This window comes from Temnothorax curvispinosus, unplaced genomic scaffold (assembly GCF_003070985.1).
Source record: "Temnothorax curvispinosus isolate PA1 unplaced genomic scaffold, ASM307098v1 QBEX01009580.1, whole genome shotgun sequence".
Lineage (NCBI taxonomy): Eukaryota > Metazoa > Arthropoda > Insecta > Hymenoptera > Formicidae > Temnothorax > Temnothorax curvispinosus.
This window is the reverse complement of record NW_020219360.1, coordinates 50,499-72,455: the sequence shown is the minus strand read 5'-3', so window position 1 is coordinate 72,455 and position 21,957 is coordinate 50,499. Positions and strand designations below refer to the sequence as shown.

Here is a 21,957-nt window from a genome sequence, read left to right as displayed (position 1 = left end):
GTGCATACTCATCTACTGAATATATTACATGTGCTCATCTATAACTTTGTGATCAAATTCACATGTCGTACACCACGGGCGGTAAACAGCACCTGTCTCCCGTGGAATGCGAGGCTAATTGAGCGGAGTGTCTCGACCTGACCTGGGCATCCAAAAAAAAAGAAACAGGAAAAAAATTCGCCGCGATTTTGTAATATCGTCGCGCTAGTAGTTGCCTGAGAGAAGGCGGGAGGCAATTTGTCAAATCGGTGACTTGCTCGCTATCGTCTACGCGCAATCACGTGTAGAGACGCGGCATTATATGTCTCTTGAACAAGTTACTTCCGAGACTTATGCTATTTACCTTCGGTTGCCAATAAGGACCTCGCGATTACACTTTGCATCTTCTGCATTTCTTATTCGTTTAATTTTTCTATCGTACGAACACGTTGACTTCTATTCTATCGTATATTGTAAATTTACGAAATCAACAAGAACAGGTCAATCTCTGCCTGGCGAAAGGCCGGCAAAGGGAGCATGGACTCAGTATTGGCAGAAAAACACAATAATCGCGCCAGCAGCGATTTCGACCCCCGCGGCAGAGTCTTGACCGTCGGCGGCGCGGAAAATGAAGTAGTTTTCTTCCCTGACAACGACGATCGTGCGACTGCCCGGAGCGTTTCGCGGTGGTAACAGCCGCGCTACCGCTGCAGCCGCAGCGAGAGCAACGGCGGCGGCGGCGGCAGCAGCAACAGCTTCCTTTCGTCGTGCAGGAGGGATCGAGCAGTGCATTACCCGTTAGACATGGCCCCCGCGCTGATATATTGACTTGGACAAAAAAGCGACGGTTCTTCTGCTCCCTGGCACCGCGGTCGCCGCCGCCGCCGCCGCCGCCACCGCCGCCGCAAAGTCGCTCCTCTCCCCTTCTGTCCTTCCTCCGCCCGTTTCTCCTTCACGTTGCAACCCCTTCCAACGTGAGTGCCCCTACCCCGCGACCGTCTCGACGGTCTCGCTTTATCGAGTGTGCCGCGGGAGCGCGCGGATGCACCGACTCGATGCACTCTGGCGCGTTCGTCTCCGTGATGAACGAGGAGGAAAGATCTAACGTCTAATGGAGTTTTCTGTATGGCACGTATGCGGGCATAGACGTGGGCAAAAAATCTGATTCCGCGACATAGATCATGCCTACGACGGTTCGTTTACTCTCCTCCATTATGCGATTTATTCCTTCCGCTTGCGCCTCCGTGTGCGCGATCGCCTGAGTAATTGCCCGCGCGCGTTCTCGGACCTCGTTTCATAAATGGAGACAAAGTAAAGACGACGTGTTAGCGATTCGAGGGCATTCTCCGATTATCCCGTGCAGATTCGCTGCGATTGTTCAGATGTGAGGATTTCGTGCGATTATTTTCGTCTATAGGAATTTAACGATCCAAGAACATACATATAATTATATTTTGTACTGTAAATAGCACTTTCTTTGACATTGTCATTATGCTGAAGGAATTTTGAAAATTTATGAGGAAAATAATACATATATGTACATATATTACCGAGAAGATGTGATTATTTTTTGGTCATCGTCTTTCGTTAGGTAATAAAACGCTAAGCGAAATTGCCATTCTACATCTTTGCTATATTATCCCATCCTGGCGTGCAGAAAATCGCGTTCGCCGTCTCTCGTTACGGCCGACTGAAAAATCGGGAAATCGTTCCGATCGGCAATAAATCGCGTCCAAGCAGCTGCCGACGATCATTTTCTGCGGGAACACGGGAGGCGGCAGGGAAAAACAAAGTCGCGAAGGCAACGCGGAAGGAGGCCGCCGATCTGTCGGTGGGGGCGGGCGGGAGGGGAGGGTGGCGGGAGGGTATGTAGGGGAGCAAGAAATATAATCGCGCGCACCGGCGAGTACGGCGGCAGCGGTAGACCACTGGCATGGGGGAAGAGGAACCTATTATAGCAGCAGCGAGAGTAAAAGAGTCCGGACAGGTGAGATAATCAACCTGCGGCCATAGCTCCGAGCGGTCTCGTAGTAATCACTATTCGCGCGCGCGGTGTGTCTTTTAATGCTCCTGCGCAACTTGCCATCGTTGCTGCTGCTTCTGCTGCTGAGTATATCGCCATCGCGTCGTTGCCACCACCGCGTCGCGTCGCTTCGACGAGAGTACGTTATCCTTGTACCAGGCATCCTGCGTCCGAGCGAGCCACCGCAACGCGTCTCTACACGTTGTGGTTTTCGGTCGCGTGGAATACGGAGTCGTCCTTCACCGCGCCGTGAATTGATTTCGTAAAATGAATTTGTTTAGTACAGAATAGGTACATTAATGCTGGTCGAAAAGAATTCGAGTGAAACGGAGGATAATCCTGGAGCGTAAAGAGTTTTCGAAACATTCTAACATTGTAACATTATTGCAACAATCAATATTTTAAAAGAATGTCAATAAAAGATGAAATAAATGAATAATATAGGTATATATTTTGAAGTAATACAATTTAGGAGAATATTATAAAACAAAATAATAAACAAAATATAGGTATTTCCATGAGCATGTATAAGATAGATAACTGTACATTTGTAATATATAGGATAATGAGTAAATAGAGAGGGAAAGTGGGAAAAGGCATCTGCCGTCATTTGCCGCCAGTCGATTTCCGATACCTCGCACATCCAGCCTGAAAAACAACGGCGTGTAACCCACTGACATTACGGGAAAATCCACTTTATCCATTATAATCGCGGCGAGGCGATCAAGCCCGTCAAGCCAGCCAAGTCTTTTTTTCCATTAGCGCATTAGCGGTGTGAGGACAATGGTCGCCAGGTTTTCTCACGTATTTCCACACGACGGGTCATTATTTCTTTCCGAGGCGCACTTTATCCACTTGTGATATATGACTGGGCTTCGGCTTGCCTATTCTCGACGCGCGAAAGCCACGAGAGGACGAGAGAGATCAGACCTCCGTCATCGGCGACATCGTCGACGTCGTTGGCGTCGTCGTCGAGAATGCGCCCCACCAGCCCCGGTGCACCCAATATTTTATTGGCTATGGCGCGCGCAGGCAACAACAATTGCCCACCGTGGGGCCAGCGGTATTGTGCGAGGCGCGGTGTGGTCCGCTCGATGTCTGATTTACCGCTCGTCTAATTTGTAGGCGGCCGCCATTAAGCAATCCATAAATGCACATGTGTAAAACACTCCGCGGAGTTGGAACGAGCGAACGGATGTGCAAGTCGCCGCCGCCGTTGCGCCGGACGAACAAACGGACGAACGGACATACGGATGAGCGAATGGACGGACAAACGGGCGAGCGAACCGACTGCGCACGATTTATTCATATTCAAATGCGCGCTCTTTACGATCGCGCGAACGAAAGCGAGAACGCGTTTGCGCATCTCGGTTTGGAGTTTACAGCGCGGGGTTAAGGCGCGGCGTGCTCCGCCGTTGATTTGTTCGTTATGCCGAACGTTATAGACGATTGTTCCTTTTGCATACACGGCGCATTTCTAGGCTTCGCACAGCGTGGAGTCTCACACTTGTCGGCGGTTTCTATTATACGAGCCACACGATTCAAGAGTGTCGGAAAAGTTCCACACATTTTGATACGTATATAATAATATGTCAGTTTCTACACTTTGTATGTGTGCCTCAATGCTGATGCGAGGTTTAATTAAAATAGAATAATATAAAAGCACATTTTTCATATTTATTTTAGAACCAATTACTTTATTGAATTTACTTTCAGTTTAATGTACCTGATTGCTCGCGTACAATTTCATCAATATTAAACGTTGCAGCGTTAATGACTATGGTAAACAGAGAAAAATTTGACGGATTTTACAACGTATCGATTTATTAACGATTGTTTTGATAATGTCTTCAATAATCATTAACGATTCATTAAACTTTAACGAGCTAATAGCTGTTTCTCGCGATGCAGGTTAATTGCACAATCGATATGAATCATTTCTTGAATCATTCAATTTATCGGCTTAATCAATTCATTATTAATTGATTTGATACCATACTCGCTAATCGTTAACGGCTCGTTAATCTTGAACGACCCAACGTTCGCATCTTGTCAGCCGAGTCGAATATAAATTTCTTCTTGCTCTTCTTGTCTTGCAGTTTACTTGATGATCTATTATGATTGCTTAATTTAATGTAACGAAAGTATTTAATGAATATTTAAATATGTCTAAGATGATCACATGTAGATATCTATTACAAACGGTAAACTACTTCGTACTTTTATTACTGATTCGTGTTAGCTTGGTGAATACATCGAATAGCCTGCTTTAATGGTTTGAAACTCAAAAAGAACAAAGCTATAGCGGGAAGCATTCCCGTAGCGGCTTCCGCGTCGAGCAGCACCGCTCGCTCGGGCGTTAAAGTCTCCTCGCGGTTGAACCGGCGACCTCAACGCACTCCGCGACTCGAGACAATGCCGGACGCCGTTCCCGCTCGGGTTCTTTTCGGCCTTCTTCGCATCGTGCCTTCGTATATGCCAGTTCCATTCATCGCGGAATTCCAGTCGGCGATTGCGACCGCCATCGATGGTTTTCCGGAGTAGGTACGTGCCTATAACGTTGCCGGTCGCTACCTGCGCCGAGAATGGCCCATAAACACCATTACGGCTAGCGGGGGCAACTTATAGCGCAGTTTGCCGGACTTATGACGCGGCCACGCTTGAATTAGGTACTCGTTATTAGTATTACGTTTCAACCACCTCGTTCAGACACGCGGTGTCTTCGCTGAGTGCTCCAACGCGTTAATGCAATCCCTTTGCGCATGAATCACATGCAAATTACTTCGGGAGGGGAGGGGAAGTCGCCGCTTTTGGATAACAGCCAATTATCACAAGACATTTGATGCATATTAAAATTTGGTGAATAATAAACTTAATTGTATATAATTTCTATTTTATATGCTCTATTGCATGAATCTTATCGAAAGTAGGATACAGTTTAGATAATCTACAGATTAATAAATTCATGTACGTATAAAAACCATTTATTTGTGTGTAAATTATACATGTACATTCTCTACCAAGGAGACCGAAGACAGGTTTGAATAATCATCGGTATATTTCAAAGTTAATTATTATATCGATAACTTGATACACGCGCGCGCGCGTACTGGAACGAGGAAGGAAGTTCAGATATTATCGACGAACAGCCCGTGACCTCGTGGCACTTTAAGGAATCGATATAGCGAGGCAGAATTGCATGGCAAGACGTGAGATGCGAGGCGCTTATGGGCAACGCGAAGCGATAGTCCGATAATTTTAATAGCATTCTCAATTAATTACGGACAAGCAGAGCGACGGGGTCACGGAACACGTTGACCTCGTGTCTGAGGATACGCATGAAAATTGGAATGACGAAACGGCATGCAGCATAATGATCCCCGATGATCCGTTCGTTAAAATGCGCGATGATTGGCGAAGTATTCCATTTATTCCGTTTTTTTTTTTTTCTCGACATCTTCCTTTTCGTATTCTATCCATAATCCAAAGTCGAGAAACTGCTCAACATCGATATAAATCGGCATACTCTCTTCTCTAATAATTTCTACCGCGCCTCTATCCCTCCCGTTTGATCTTGCAATTAAATGCGACTGCCTTCGCTGCGTCAGAACTCTCGCGTCGCTTCTCTCACATCACCCTTTCGCTCTCTAATTGTAAGTCTTCTGTCGCGTCCGCAGAAAAGCTTCGAGCTTCTTCTCTGTGTAAATGCCGCCGTCTCTGGCTGTGAGACCGCTTATGCGACTAGACGAGACGACTTAAGTCTTATGGCTCCACCGAGAGTGGCTCGATACCGTGGATACTAGTCGCAAGCCCGGCGGACGGTCTGCAACGCGTAACGCGACGTGGCTTATTGCCAATGCATTTTAAGTAGTCTACTATACGGTACTTCTTTCTTTCTCTTTCTCTCTCTTTCTTTCTATGTCGTTGTCCGAGAGCGCATTGTGCACCTGTGTACCTGCCGCGACATTGCATCGGACGTGTTTTATCTTCGCTTACAGCGAACGCGTATACGCGTGCGTGCTCGCACGAAGGAACGTGTACACGTGCACGCCGAGCGTCACTGAAGCGGTCGCGAGGCCACTACTGCGGTTTGCGCAAGGAAAGCAGAACCTCCGAACCCGTTCTAGCGTTGTATCGCGATTCACGAGCGATCGTGAAGTCGTCGACGAGACCTACGAAAGTAGTGAACGGCGATGGAACACGGAGGAAAAGCACGAAGGAGGCAGCGCTGACGATGTGTAAATCGCCTCGTTGATTGAGTCATTTCGCGGACGATCATTCTCGGGTATCGTGCGGCGAATCTCTTTAAGAACACATTGTATGATAACTAATATAGAATAACTGTATCATACCTATAATTTTTTGACGACACTTGTTTTCTTCACAGAAATAATTCGATGAAGTCACTAAAGCAGAGTATAAATAAATGAAAAGAATTGTAAGAATTATGTTTAACTGGTATGATAATATATGCAGCAGTGAACAGATGAAAGAGTACATACATTTTAATATTGATGACTACTATAACTTTAATTGACTGCACTGCTGCATATATTATCATACCAGTTAAACATAATTTCTACAATTCGCTTTTCATTTATTTTACTCTGGTTTAGTAGTAATTATATACCCTATTATTTATTCTTTGTCTGACAAATATGTAGATATGTTTTATAAAAGAGACTTGACATCACACACAAAGAAAACGAGATTTTGATTAAGAGCGTTCTTTCCAAGGTACATAAATATCTCATGACTATATCTAAGAATTGATACTATGGCAAGGCTTCTAATACGTGACGCAACGAGGCCGTTCTCCGAGCGGTGAGCGCGTTTTATTCACGTCGCCATAGGAATCCGCGCTACCGGGGGGTCGTGAGCTCATATTTCTCGAGCATTATGTCTCGACAACGTGTACGCGCTCTCGTGTGTCGGACGTAAGTAGGTAAATACCTCGACTACCGGGCAACGTAAAGGCAAAGGAGGCTCGCGGAGCCAGCTCGACGGCGCATCGGGCCGACACACAAAAGACATCGGCCGGGCCCCTAAAGCACGCCTGGAAATTGTCAGAACATAAACGCTCCCACTGTGAGGACCAGAATGATCGCCGCACGACTTCCGTAACTCCTTCGTATCGCCCTCGACGCCGTGTGTTCGCTATTTATATGGGCTTTCGGACGCCATTGTGAGTGCCCTCGGTGCGCTTAATCACCGCGCTTATCAAATTTCTATCGCTCCCGGATGGACACGTTGGAGATTTTTTTCTCGAAGTTGATCTAAAATCCGTGGGCCTTTCTGGGATACTCTGACATTACTCTTTATTGTCCAATACACTTCTCGTAGCAACATCGGATCTAATTATCATTTCATATAGTGAATAACGTCTTGTTGCATAACGGTTTATCTTATAACTCATAGATCCACGTAACCACAGAAAAATTTCATAACAGCAGATTTATGTGTGCGAAAGGACAGTAAGATGTCACGAGGCTCACGGCGACGAATTTCTTATTCTTCCTTGCTCACCCGATAAATCATTTATCTTATTAGAGACTTTTCGATGCAAGAGAGAAATGCACGCCGAACTTTATTTATTCATTTGCCTCACGTTGCCGCGCGTGGTTAGACAGTTCTTCTTTCGTTGCGTTTGTTGGGTGGTGACGGATCGCAATAGAGCGAAGCGTTCGCCAATAACAAGATTTCGAACGGCGAGAAATGGCCCGACGCGACGTTGGAAAGGGCTCGGCTTGGCGCAGCGCGGCGCGGCGTGGCGCTGCGCGACGGGGTTCAGGGTCGGTGACGGTAATTGAGAATGTCGAATGCGAATCTCAATCAGTGTCGCGCGCGCCGTGATTTATTTATCAATTAAAAACCATCCACCTTCGGGCCGCGCGCGGGTCGCGCGTTCTCTCCCCCCGTCTCTCTCTCCCCGCGATCATCGCTCGCCGCGCTCGCTCGTCCGCTATACACGGACCCGCATCAGCAGGAAGCCAGTTGTTAAAATGGCACGTGAATTTTACGACTCGCGCGTATAGCGCTATAAAATAATCGTAATCTTTGGATAATGCGCGCTTATGCATTGCCGACCGGCAGCCGGCACGCCATGTTCGGGCCGCGGCCCGCGAAGATCGTCGCCGCGCCGTCAATGTTAGCGGCCCCAACACTGACAAAGTAACGCGCGAGCGCGGAAGAAATCTGATGTAAAAGGCAACACGATCCGCATATTCACCATAAACATACGCACGCCTTATTACGACCCGCGCTTCGAGTCGCGTCGCGTCGCCCGTGCGCGCGAGACTCGCGCGTATGTCAACGTAAATAAGTTGACGTATGAGATATGCCTCGCGCGAACGGCACTTTTGCCGGCGCGTCCAGGCGCGTCCAGGCGCGTCCCGGCCTGAGAGCGACCTGAGAGCGAGCGCGCACGCCACGCATCGCTAATCACCGAGATCATTAATAATCGGTAATTGCGCGAATCAATTGGGAAAAATTAAGACCAATCGCGCGCGGCCGGTCGGCCGGCCGGACATCTTGCCAGCGAGCGTGTAGTGACCCATCCCGTATCTGCGATTTATCGGGGCGTCATTGATCGATCTCCGATGCGCGTCATCTCATAAAGGCACTTAATTATCTGTAGTCTTTAATTGGTAGGATACGAAGAGAAAAGCAGAGACAGAGAGAAAGGGAGAGAGCAAAAGCTCGAGCCTTTGGATTAAGAAATGTTTCTTTCTGTCTCTCACCTTTTGTTATATTTTAAAGTTCTACGAAAAAAGTAATTAAATAAATATTAGATAATATTCTTTGCATGTAATAAGCCGATGACGAAGGCGATTTTAACCCGAGAACGGGTGCCTCATTTTTTTGTACATAACCTGAGGCTATTTTTGTACCCTAATTAAAAATTATTATTAATTAAGGTAAATGCGTCCGTGTAAGGGTTATAGCAGAATAGAAGACCAATACACGAGTATAATCTATTCCAATTTGATTAACCCTAGAACGCATGAGAGGGGTCGATTTCGACCCCAGGCGAACTTTGAAAAACGCTCCTGAGCTAGCGAGTGACATTATTGTCGAGTCTTTAAATGGATTTTTCACTAACTAAACTTGAGTAAAATTAAATTTACCGCATACCATTCTCTTCGTTATTAAAAAACGAAGAAATTCATGTAGGTTTAAAGGCCCTTTATTTCTGTAGGACCGGTTTTACGATCAAATAAAGCGTGGGGTCGATATTGCCCCCAGTCATGCGTTAGAAGGTCAAAAAAATGATACATGCGTTCTAGGGTTAAAAATTATTACTGATTGAAAAATATATATTTCTTTATGGAAAAAAGCTTTTGTTTTGACAAATTGCTACATATTACACGGGAAAATTCTAAAATTACGCGAAGGTATCATTGTACGTCATTGCGTCCGCCTGATTAGTTTTCGAACGTATTTGCGTCCATTGCGTTGCCCCATTTGCGTCAGGACGCAAACTAGTACACGATTTGAGTGCACTATTTTGCGTCCGTCATGTTTACAACGTCGCACTGCAAAAAATATAATCGTGTTCTAACAGACAATTATATACTTTCCGATATGTATTATAGAATTCTCTTTATTCTCTTTATTTTAAGCAATCCAGCTCAACAAGCTACTCAAAATGTGTGTTTTTCTCACACAATTTCATCACACAAAAAGTCAGTAAATTATTAATTTCACACAATAGTAGCAAAGCAGGGCAACAACATCCTAATGTACATGCGTGCGTCCGGTTGCTTCGAATATTCAAAGTAATTGAATCGTCAGTGTATTCATGCTAAAAATTCATGATAAAATTACACGTTTTGAGTAGCTTGTTGAGCTGGATTGCTTAAAACACTTGGACTTACCTCGTGATTATTTCTCAGGATCCGCAACAACGATAAAAATGACAGTCACTTTCACCGTTCGATCTACTAAGAATTTGCCCTCAGCGCACGCGTATACACAAATGGTCACTCACGGCGCGCACTATGAAAATTGAAACCGTGTTATATTTTTTTAATTTCAATGAAACACATTTTAAAATAGACGCAATTATAGAATATTGTCTATAGAATAGAATAAATATTCTTCATGAATCAATAAGTGTGGATATTAATTGATTTTATTATTTTTTAATCAGATTCGGACGTAAATAGGAGCACGGACGTAAATAGGTGCATTTACCTTACACATTGCATATTTTTTATTGTTTTATAATTTGTCAGTTTTTGAAGACGATATCTAGATAGATTTTCTGAGAAAAATAAGGAGAAACCAAAAAATATTTAAAAACGAAAGAAGCACATAAAAATTACTGTGATGTGAGCTTTATTTTTTTGGCCGCTGGGGTGTTTATGTAGCCCCAAACACTCCCCAAGTTCTCGGATAAAATATGTGCGATTAATAAATTTTACTTTCGAAAAAACAATTTATTTATTATATTCTTCATTGTCTTCTTTTTCAGGGACGAACCTGGATGTAATCTGGACTCGGGATATTCAACCTAAGAATGAACCTGTGATAATTTGCAGTAAGGTAAGAAAGCCCCACCGCGCGGTGCGGCGGTTGTCTAGCATCATTGCGACGCTAATAATCGACATAATATCCTACCGTTTTCCTACAATCAGATACGTGATATATGCATACATAAATGTAATACGTTCCCCGTGTGCGCGCGACGTTATCCTTTATGACTCGACGGGTAAATCCATAAAACGGCGCACAGAAAGTCAGGTTTATCCTATTCTCCAGTTAACGCGTATACGGCGGTGTCAACTGGGAAACAGAAGATACGACGAGGTCAGGGAGTAACGGCCGCTTACATTTGCACAGTGCACGTAACGTTCCCTGTTTAAAGAGTGTTCTGCCACGACCCCCCAGGTGCACGTCGATTTCTGAAAGTCCGCTTAATTTCCCAGGAAGGAATTCTTGGACGCGGCGCGCAAACGCGAAATGGCCGGTCGAAGCACCCGACCAGTCGGGGCATAAGCGCGGCGACACGATGGGTTTATCGGAAAAAATTTACGAGATAAAAACCGTCATCCATTATCGGACCGTTAAAGCAAAAGGAGGAGACGAAGAGTGTTTTCCTCTAATGACGCGCGACGACGGGCGTTAAAACGAAAATGCCGCAACGTACGGCTTGGCAATATGTCGCGAATCGGATGTCACGATAAGCTAAAGAGCGAAATCCGCTTTAAAACTCAGCTAACTTATATCGTTCCTCTCTAGAAGAATATTTAGCCAGTTTCCGAATGTATCATCAATATTATACGCGAGTCTCTACAGCAAACAGAAATAAAGTTTGAAATATTTTTATATGTTATCTTATATATAACTTGTATACTTATATTTGCTGATCCATTATATATGTTTTTCAAAAAATTATTTAAAGATAAAATCTAATATTCCATAACGATAAATATTAAGATTTGGATGTACTAATTATATGCATACGAAACAGCTACACATAAAATAACTTGAATCGATTAGACATGGGAAGAAGTCGATGAGAAAATGCAGGGAAAATAATCGTAAGAGTATTACATCTCGGCGAATACGCCGGACGCGCTGAGCAGCTCGAAGGTTTAAGAAGCCCCGAGGCTCATCGGGATGCCGAAGGGGCCCGATACATGTAGCAAAGGTCGGGCCAGCACTAAACGCCAGACAATGCCTGTCGGCACCCTTTATACTCCTCTTTCTCTCTCGATCGGGTAACGCAGGATCGACAACGGAGCGAGTCTCGACGCGAGATTCCGCGAGCCTCCGTTCAAAATATATTAGATGCTTATCTCGCGTTCTAATAGAAAATATTCGCGATTAAAGTGAATCGGGCAACGGTAATATCGGGAACACGTTTCCCGCCATGAATCCGCCGCCTCCGCAAATCTCGAGGCCGGGAACGTGAACGGTAGGAAACGTCGCACTTCGCCGCCCACAATCTCACGCGAAATACCGCGTTAACAAACCGCGCGCTGTCCACTCGTGAAACTAACGGAGTAACTAATTACTGTCCCGAAGTTTATTTATGCACCACGTAACACCGTCGCGTGAATCGAAGAGTAAATTTCTCAGTGAGCAAATTAAGGATGCTTAGGCCATCTCGAGTTCGCTCTTAAATTCGAGGTTTTTTAAAAAATTGCAGAGAAATATACGATTTCCACGAAGAGTGTGAAAAGCTAGGTGTATATAACAATTTTTTTTATTTTTTCTAAAATAAATTGATTTCGCATTTCTGCGATAGAGAGCTGAATATTCTTGTCCTCGTGCAAATAAGATTTATGATCTCTCTTATATTTATGATCACTCTTATCTTAGCCTACAAAAACTTTGGGAAATTATTATTCACATAATTTTCCTACGCGTTTAATTACGTTTGTTGAATTTTTAATTTGTAAAAGCTAAAAACAAATTTGTTATTACAAGTTATTATCCCCGATGTTTCTACAAACGCGCCTGTTAAATATATGTACGTGTAAGTGTACATTCTCGATCATGTAAAAAAATGAGGTCCACGCATTCCTTCTCGAAGATGAAGCATCTCTCCCTTGCGCGATTCTTTCGCTCGCATCTCGCCGCCTTACGCGATCGACGCTTATCCTCTTCACCTTTCCGAAAATGTAACGAGATCTCCGTCACGCCCATCGCGCCGCGCGCGAGCCTCTTTATCTTAATATAATCCGGATCGGAAACTCACGCGAGCCGATGCCGGCACTACGCGCCGCGCCGCTTTCAAGTGCGCCGCTCGCAGTAAAATCGCGGCTCCAAGCCCCTTATCTCGACGGATCGCGGATGACCCGTCGACCTCTGCTCGTCGCCTATTGGCGGTATATCGCGTGTCTCTCGCCGGTCGAGTACCTATTGTCCGCACGGAAGTCGCGAACCCCGTCGATTTTCGTCGACGGAGAGATCAATCGCGTTGCCGATCGCCTCGGCCGATTCTCCTGACGGTACAGAAGATTGTCCCGACGAGGAGAGATCGTTGAGTCAGTAATACGGATCCGTGAAAATGAGCGTCTTCGAAAGCCACCGACAGAGGAGGACAATAATTGATCGTCGGGAAGTTGGTATAAATCGATGGGTCTTTAGCACGAAACCCGACGAACGTTCGCGGATAGATATCGCTGTTTGCGGTTTGACGATTCCCGGTACGAGCTTTCGATCCGATCTCCCATCCGTCCCGGGAACGCGCGCCAATCGTGCCCTCCGTCTAATGGTATTAATTTATGCCTCGTGATACCGTGTATAAATTGCAAGAGTCGGATTCCTGCCGTCTGCACGCATGTCGCTTCGTTTCACTGCGGTGAAACGCGTTTCATCCGAGTGTTACAGGATAAACTACCGTGAGCGAAAAATTAATACTGGAAATGGAGTGATAAATTCCGCGTCGAGATCTCTAAGCATATAATAGAATGAATATTTTGAAGTGTTGTAACAGTCTTATTAACAACTTTAATAATTATGATTCGTCATGAAGCAATTTAAGCAATTTAAGTTTGCTAAAAATTTATAATAATTTATATAAAAATTATTACGCGGCCTGTATTACAGCGTGCACATTATTTCTCTCGCACAAACTGCTCTCGGAAAAATTTCAAGGAAACATTAACTTCGCGAGGCTGAGGGGACGATGCGACGGAAGGAGGGAAATGAAATTTGCGCGAATTCGCGAGTACTCTCTCACTCGCGCGACTCGCTGATGCAAATGGCCGAGGACCGTTAACGGCCGGCACTAAATCTTTAACGGCCCCGGCGTGCCTCTCCCAGAGCACTAACTCATAAGTCGTGAGAGTTAGTGCTCGACGTACGCGAGCGGATTGGAGCGGAGTGGAGCGGAGCGGCGAGGGGGCAAAAACAAACCTCCGTTACCAAATGAACTCAAGCGCGCTCCTCGTCGACGAATTTATCGCTCTCGTTGCGACGCGCGCCAAACCTCGTAACTCATATTCGTCTCAAAATTTCTCGTTATCACCGTCGCGCACTTTCACGCTCGTAAATTTTCATCCGTGCCTTTTCGAGTAATCGCCGCGAAGCACGAGCGTAATAAATATCATTAGATATCGTTAACGATAATTGCTGATGTCCGTGGATCACGAGCGATTCGCGAGTGATATCGCATTGACCCTACTATTGTTATTTCTCTCTCTCTCAGGTGTATCTTCGTTGTATGAGAATATTTAGAAATAATAATAATAGCCCAGTCAATAGAGACATTTAAATGGAATTAATTCCGGGAAGCAATTTTTTTTTTTTTTTTTTTACTGTTTCGGAGGGTCATGAATAGTCTAAAACCGGATTTTCGGGATTCTAACCCTGGAGCGTTAGCCGCCATTTTGATTAAAAAGGTGATTTTATAAATATCTCGCTTATTTCAACTTTATAGAGTGAAAGTGGTAATAACCAAACTTGTAGAAAATTTAATACTCTACAATTTTGGTCTTTATCATTTTTTACCTAGGATCGATATTTTGGGTCTTAAACTCGAAAGTAGGGGGTGAAATTTTATTATTTTTTTTTTGTATTTTTTGAATAGGTAAAAAAAAATTATAAGGACCAAAATTGTAGAGTATTAAATTTTCTACAAGTTTGGTTATTACCAATTTCACTCTAAAGTTGAAAATAAGCGAGATATTTACAAAATCAACCTTCTAATTAAAATAGCGGCTAACGCTCCAGGGTTAGAATCCCGAAAATCCGGTTTTAGACTACTCATGACCCTCCAAAACAGTCAAAGAAAAAAAATCGCTTCCCGGAATTAATTCCATTTCAGCGGCTTTTTCGGGCTCTATTGACTGGGCTATAAGTGAACTTGACCGCGCTGTGTGACTAACACGAGTAATAGAAGTGTGCCTAATAATAGAAAGTTTATACTTTTTGTATGAACGGATTTGTAATTACTTTTGTTTCTATTTAATAAAAATTTTTTAACATACATTTTGTTTTTTAGTTTCAAAAAAATTGATAACTAAAACTCATAAAAATCCATAAATCAAAAATGTCATTTTAAATAAACGAAGTATCTATATTAATTATTACTGCAAACATATTTACTCTTTTTCTCTTAACATTTAACATTGGCAATTATATAATCATTAATTAATTAATGTAGTCTCGTAATTTCAGATTAGAAAGTTGTAAAAGGTCGACAATTTTTCTTTGGTTTGATTTATAAATTTAAAATTTGGCGAAAACATCCGCGTTTCATTGATGCGCCCGCTTGAAATCCCATCTTGAAATCTAGTGAAGCCGGACGATCGACCGACGATTCGTGGGGATCGCTCGGATAACGCCATGGCGGTATAGTATGTCGGAAATTATAGGGTGTTATCCGCGTTGCACGGCGCGCGCGAGAGAGGATATGCGATTCAACAAAGATAGTGCTGTCCGACCTGCAGTTGGTCCAGGGTATCGTAGCGAGGGAGACGGGGCATGGTGCGGAGCACACGTTTATAAGGTCGATTTTAATAGGGGTTTGGTTACAATTATGAGGCACTGTAATGGAGCCCGGCACTCATTACCTCGCTAAACTGGAACTAATTATTATGTTTCACGGCGCGTTGCGAAAATTCCGAAGCATCACCTAAACGAGTGCGATGGGGATCGAGGGGGAAGGCAGAGGGGCTCCATCCTCAGAAACCGAATATTTCACGAATGCACGTATCATCTCAAAAAATGCAATATGTTATTTATTGCTAGCACCTTTCACAATATTTTTTATTTATAGTTTTACTTGTAGGAACATTTTTAGAAATAGCAAAATAAAATGCGATTTGTCTTTTTTCCAGTATATTGATTATTAATGTGAATATTCTTCAAAGTTCAAGTCAGAAATTGATAATCGCTGAATACAATTAACGTCCATATTTGTTTCGTTCATTTGCGCTTCGCGTTTAAGCCATGAATCTCCGAGAGTGCGCGCTTTAAGACAAATAAGCTAGGTATATCGCGAGGACAAAGGCCACGAAGAGGTCTTCGAATGATTCTCCACGTGGGGGCCAGATCCGGTGGGTGCCACGCTCGAAAGAGCCGCTGAGTGTGTGAACGTATTAACACCTCGAAGGATTTATGGTATCGAGAATTCTCTCTCTCTCTCTCTTTTTCTCTCTCTTGCTTTCTCGCGATGAGAGGAAGAAGAGAGGCACTCGTGGAGGAGGTAAGAAAGATGGCGAAGTGCGCGGAGGACCCAAACAGGGTCCCCTGCGGCACACGGCGCGATCCCGGACTCTCGCAGAGACCACTGGAACAAATGGGCTCAATTTCATATTTTGTAACACCTCCGTTCCACCGCCGTGCCATGTTGTTTTCACGGGCACCCACGCACCTGGCGATCTATTTCGTGGTTATATATATTTCTCGGTTTAACGTTCCTCCGCCCCTTCGAGCGCAACGCATATATGTTACACGGGCACGCATATGCACGACGCACGCACTCTCGGTTTTTTTTTTTCGTTCGTCGCCTTACACCCGCGATCCTCGTTACTTATCTATCCGGACACGTCCACCGTGCGCGCTCCGTTCTCGCTCCTGCCGATTTCTGCCCGCTTCGAGATGTAATAACGCAACAAAGTGGTCTCTTCCGGGCCTTATTCATCGCCTGACAGATAACACGAATACGCTTCGATCACTGTCGCGCTTGAAATTAGCCGGAGTGATGAAGCGGCCGTCATTTTTCACGCTCGTAACTAGACCCGATGAGAAAAATGTGAAGGACCGTCGGGGATAGGAGACGACCCGACCTGATGGATGGAAAGAAACGGCCGTTGGATCGCTAAAAAATGCGCAGACTAATTTGGACAGGACAAATCGATACGATTTTTCAGCCGTCGACAAATCGGACATCGATTGGTGGCAGTGCCGACCCGGGAGAGCCGTTACGCCGCGTTATTAGACGCGTAAACGAGGCGATATGTTTTAAGGCGCGCGTTTGCGCATCGACGGGACCCATCAATTTGGCGCACCACTTTCCTTTTTGCGAGCGCTTTTCGATCCCGGACGTCTCTCTCGCATCGCCCCGCCCGCTCCTTTTTCTTCCACGCCTTCGCCAGCCCCGACCTGGTTGATCTATGGCCCTGGAACACGCATGCAACACGCCACCCCCGCAGACCACGACCGCTCGCTCTCGTGCCACTAACAAATTGAGATAATTTGTTGTTAACGGCCCCGACCGGCCCCGGGAGCTAAGATTCGTGTGAACCCGGAAAGGTGCGCGCCGCTTTTGTCAAACGACGTGAACCATAACGCTCGCCGTGAAAGTATCTTGATCCGCTTGAAAATCGCTGCGATACGCTCGCCGTGATACACTCGCCTGCGATATGGGCTCTAGTCACGCGACGGCGTGAAAGCCGCGCGCGTGAATTGATTTTAGACACTCGCGCGCGTGAGAAAGCATTTGTAAAATCAGAATTTGTCAATGACATCCACGCGGAAGAGCCAAAAGAACCTAAGTAACAATGTAAATATTGGTGCAACCAGTTTCTAGTTTCCTACAGAATTTACGAAGGCGAGCCCGGTAATTGACGGTTAATAACATTCACACGGTAACCCGCGGATAGTTACGCGCTCTTTTCTCTCTCGCGGAACCGGCCAGAGCGACGGACGGCGACGGCGGAGGGGGAGGTAGGGTGGCAAAGTCATTTGCGCGAAGCCTCTTCTTATCGCGCCATCGTGAGATAGTCAAATACAAGCGGCAGGTGATCTGTAACGGGCCGGCTTTTGTCGCCGGCCCGTACCGGCGCGGTACAGAGTCGTGTGAACGCCGCCGTCTTCGGCTGTTTGGTGAAACAGTTTGACGGGGTTACATAATTACCGAGTAAACGTTGACTGTCTTCGACGACAGCGGGCACCTTAAAGCAGAGCAAACATCTGCGTACATCCGCGAACGTACAGTCGTTGTTCGCTCCGCTCCGCTCGGTACCTTCAGGCTAATTCAGACGGAAATTTCACTATAATAATATTACATAGCTTGATAAAAAAAAGTTATTTACCTTTCTTTCTTAAATGGAACAACAATCTATTACGTAACACAATAATTGTTAAAAAATCTACTTTATTTTGTGCAAATACATTCACATAAATCACGTAAAAACGTAAAAAGTTGACGTGTGGTTGTAGGAGGTAAAACCGGTGGTCATAAGAAATATTTTTCCAATTTATTATATTGCTCGGTAGAAAATAACTTATTATGCTAATGTGCTAGAATGACGTCCTGGTCTGAATGAGGCCTTATTATCGGACAATATCGTCTTCACGAGATCCGCTGGCACGAACGGCAAGATCGATCGGATCGCGGAATGATTTATCGGCACGAGCGTGCCGGACCTTTCGTCGAGGCGGAGAGCAGACTTTGCTAACGTCAAGACGAAAATGTGAACGCGATAAGAAGGTAGAAGGTTTCGCGAAGCTGGTATTGAGGTTTTCTCTGATGATCTACGATGGACCAGATTTTATCGTGAGATAGCAAATAGCGTAAATTCGTAACGAGATAATCAAGGCCACGAGAAGTCAGGTGGAAACGATGGCTCGTATAATGCTAAACAGACTACATGACTCGATTGAGAATTTACAATATTTAAAATAATTGCATTAATTCTTTAAAAATGTTCCAGACGATTTCTCATTTTTCTTTGAGGTTAGTAGTTGACCGATAAATCTAGCTATTGTACTGGTTGCGATATCTATTACAAGTATAATTTGCAAACATATCTTTTCTAAATTTTTCTGCACATCGTTGCATTAATATTAAATAAATTTTTTAATTAGGTATATCATTAAAAGTCGTGCATTAATTTTAATCTTTCACGGATATTATTCTCTCTTTTGTATTCTGCTCAAGGAAAAGTTAATTTAGAAAAAAACCAATATGCACTCCTTTCTCTCACACTCTCTTCTCTCGCGCGTAAAACCGCGAGTGTGGCGATCTATCACCGATCATGCCGCGAGATATCGAAGGGCCGTCGAAAGACGGGAATGAACTCGATCGTTCGTCTCGGCGGGGTGAAAGGGCATCTCGTTATGTAAAAGGGCGGTCCAAATACCGAACAAATTGGCACGACTCCCACACTAGCGTCGGTTTTTTCGTGTGCGAGACGAAGGAAGAGGGAGAGAGAGAGAAAGAGATCCGTTCAGAAACGAAGCAGGCGTATATTATAACGAGCCCCGGTACATACCGCCGTGCGTGCGTCATTATATATTACGTTACGCTTACGCGTGTGTAATTGCGAGCATCGTCCACGAAAGCGCTTGATTTATGTCTTCATACGAGGGACGCGCGGCGATGCGCGTGGGCGTCGCGGAGGGACGCCTTCTCCTACCGCGATGTGTGATGCGAATAGGGAGTCTATTCTCGTTTCCATCCTATGATACATCGCAAGAAGCTGCGCGACCGTCCTTTCTCCGTCACGCTACTGACGACTGATCGCCATCACTTGTAGGCACAAAGCAAAGTTACGTATGACGATAGTCTTCTTTCCGCATTGTGAACTACAATAGAAGTCTTCTTAGAATCTTCTTATGATTATCATCGTTCAACAGGAGATACTTGAATGATTAAATAATATTAATTCCGAATAAGCGATCTCTAGTACTGATTATACGTTAGGGACGTTCTTTAAATTACACGCAGTAAAATTATCATAAATTTCAAAACAAATATATTATATCTCACATACATATATTATATCCTTGATTATAACTCATAATACGCGGATTATATGCAGTGTAAATTTTATTTATACGATGGCAAGAAATGATAATGAAGAATCGCGAGAAAGGTGAGAAAATTATCAGGGTTCCGTAGAATAATTCGGTCGCATGCTTAATTAGAGAGTCGCCGTCAATTTCGCCGGCAACATTTTAAGCTCACGTAACGCACGCCCACGCGATCCTGCTCGAGGCTGAAACGGACCCCCCGCAGCCTCTTTCCGACCGCCTAATTACCGAACAAGCCTATCTTCGAGCGTGGACGCTGCTAACACTATCACAGAGGTCTACGGGGTGTCCCGACGCGGATTCGATTAAACTGAGGCATTAATCCATACATCTATCAACAAATATTTTGATCGCACAATTGCAAGAAATTTGATGGTGAAGAAAAAAGAGAAATACGAACGTCATCTCGATATCTTATATTATTAATAAATAATCATAAATATAATAACAAGAGTGATCAGGCATGGGCACTTTCGAGTTACGTGAAAAATGTTGCTTTTCTTTGAAAACGATTGATATACAGATGCCAACGCGAGAGGCAAATGTCAGGATTGTAAAGGATATTTCGATTTGTTCCGACGTCGAGGCAAGCGTTCCATCGATAGGTATTCTCCCACGTTTCCGAGACACCCTGTAAGCCCCGCGGAACATAGGATACGCGTCGTAACACACAAGCCCGTACACGCGCGTAGCGAGGGCCCTCGCTCACGTAATAACGTTACCGTGAAATAAGACCGGCCGTGCACCCAGCTGCGAAACACGCATAAACTCGGCCGATTGGATCCTAAATCGGCACGGTCGCTTGTCTTAAGACGGGAATGCCAACACACACACCCCCTGAATCAGCCCCGCGATGATCACATCGCGTATTTATGCGGTGCGCGTAAATTTGGTCGAGCGCGACGGTGAAGTGGATACGGCTTCCCAGAATTTCTGACCGCGGTGACTGCCGGGGCTGCTTGTATCGCGGCTGAATACGAAAAGGCGGAGGTAAAGGCGAGCGAAAGGGAGAGAGAGAGAGAGAACGAGATAGCAAGCGAGATTAATTTGTTAATGCATTCCCGAAGGCCGCTGCTCTCTTGTGTGGAGACGGGCGGTAACGTCTCTGCGTTAGTGAGTTACCGGCGTAGTCGGAAAGGTGGATGGCATACTTCGTGGTGCTGTGTGGTAGAAGACTCCCGATAGAGTCGTCTCAATTACGATACTGTGACGATTTACGGTAAAAGACTTTGTCTCCCAACAGGACGCTCGTGGCGCACCGAACGTGACATCTCAGAAGTCGCGTACTTATTCTCTGGTTTCGATGTTTCGGTATGCTTTATCGTGAAAATATCATATGAGAAATGAGAGTAAAAGGACGACATTCAGTAATACATCATTACTGATATAAATTTTCAAGATTTCTAAATATAAATTTTTAAAAGAACACGAGGATTATACGACGCTCGATTAAATAAAACATGAAAAGAATTATGTATGTCTCGAATATTAAAATTACAAGGCAGAGAATGAATTATTTGAAGATTTTTATATATGCATCTTGTATCTCGCTTTTTAGAGATTCGCCATTTTAATCAGAAGACACGCCGTACCGGTTAAAATTAATTTTTTGCATTAAATTATTTTCGTAATTTATATGTAGCTTTTACATATTACAAGGTATATATCTCGCGTTTATTCATACAAAGTAATCTCATGTTGAGCAAGGATATTGATGGACGAAGCGGCGGCAGCGGCTGCGTCCGCGCGAGGAGGCGTGCTGGCAGGTAGATATACCTGTCGAAAGAAGACGCGCGCCCTTTATCGCGCGAGGCACAACGTGCTCTCACGAGCAGCCACAAATTCCTCTTTGAGCGGTCCAGATCTCCGGTCCCTCGCGCGCCTCTTAAAACGCATGCGAGACCAACTCTATTAAAACGGATGAGATATCGTTTTTACTCTTTGACCTTACATAACTTTGTACCGGGGCCTCTCCTCTCCATATCTCTCCTGTAGTGCATACATTTACTGGAAATTATGTCCGATGCAGCGCGCGCGCGCGCGTCGACGTCGTACGAACAAATTATTTACTCCCGATAATGTAAGTGTGCATAAGGGTCAAAGAGAGATGCAAACATTATAAATTTCAAGTCGATCCTACGGATATTAAGACTACACGGATAACTGTTATCTTTACAAGTTTGCTGATATTTATCAAACGTGTTTCATCAATCTTGAGAACTTATAATACTATTAAC

At 44.6% G+C, this 21,957-nt stretch overlaps 1 protein-coding gene across 1 annotated transcript in view; it reads left to right on the top strand.

The window, feature by feature from the left end:
* LOC112459173 overlaps window positions 1–10,542 on the top strand; it is a 21,703-nt gene extending 11,161 nt beyond the window's left edge. The window contains exon 3 of the mRNA XM_025023173.1: window positions 10,479–10,542. Within this exon, the coding sequence (XP_024878941.1) occupies window positions 10,479–10,496 (18 nt within the window). The 3' untranslated portion in view covers window positions 10,497–10,542. The remainder of the gene's footprint in view (window positions 1–10,478) is intronic.
* Window positions 10,543–21,957: the final 11,415 nt, after the last annotated feature.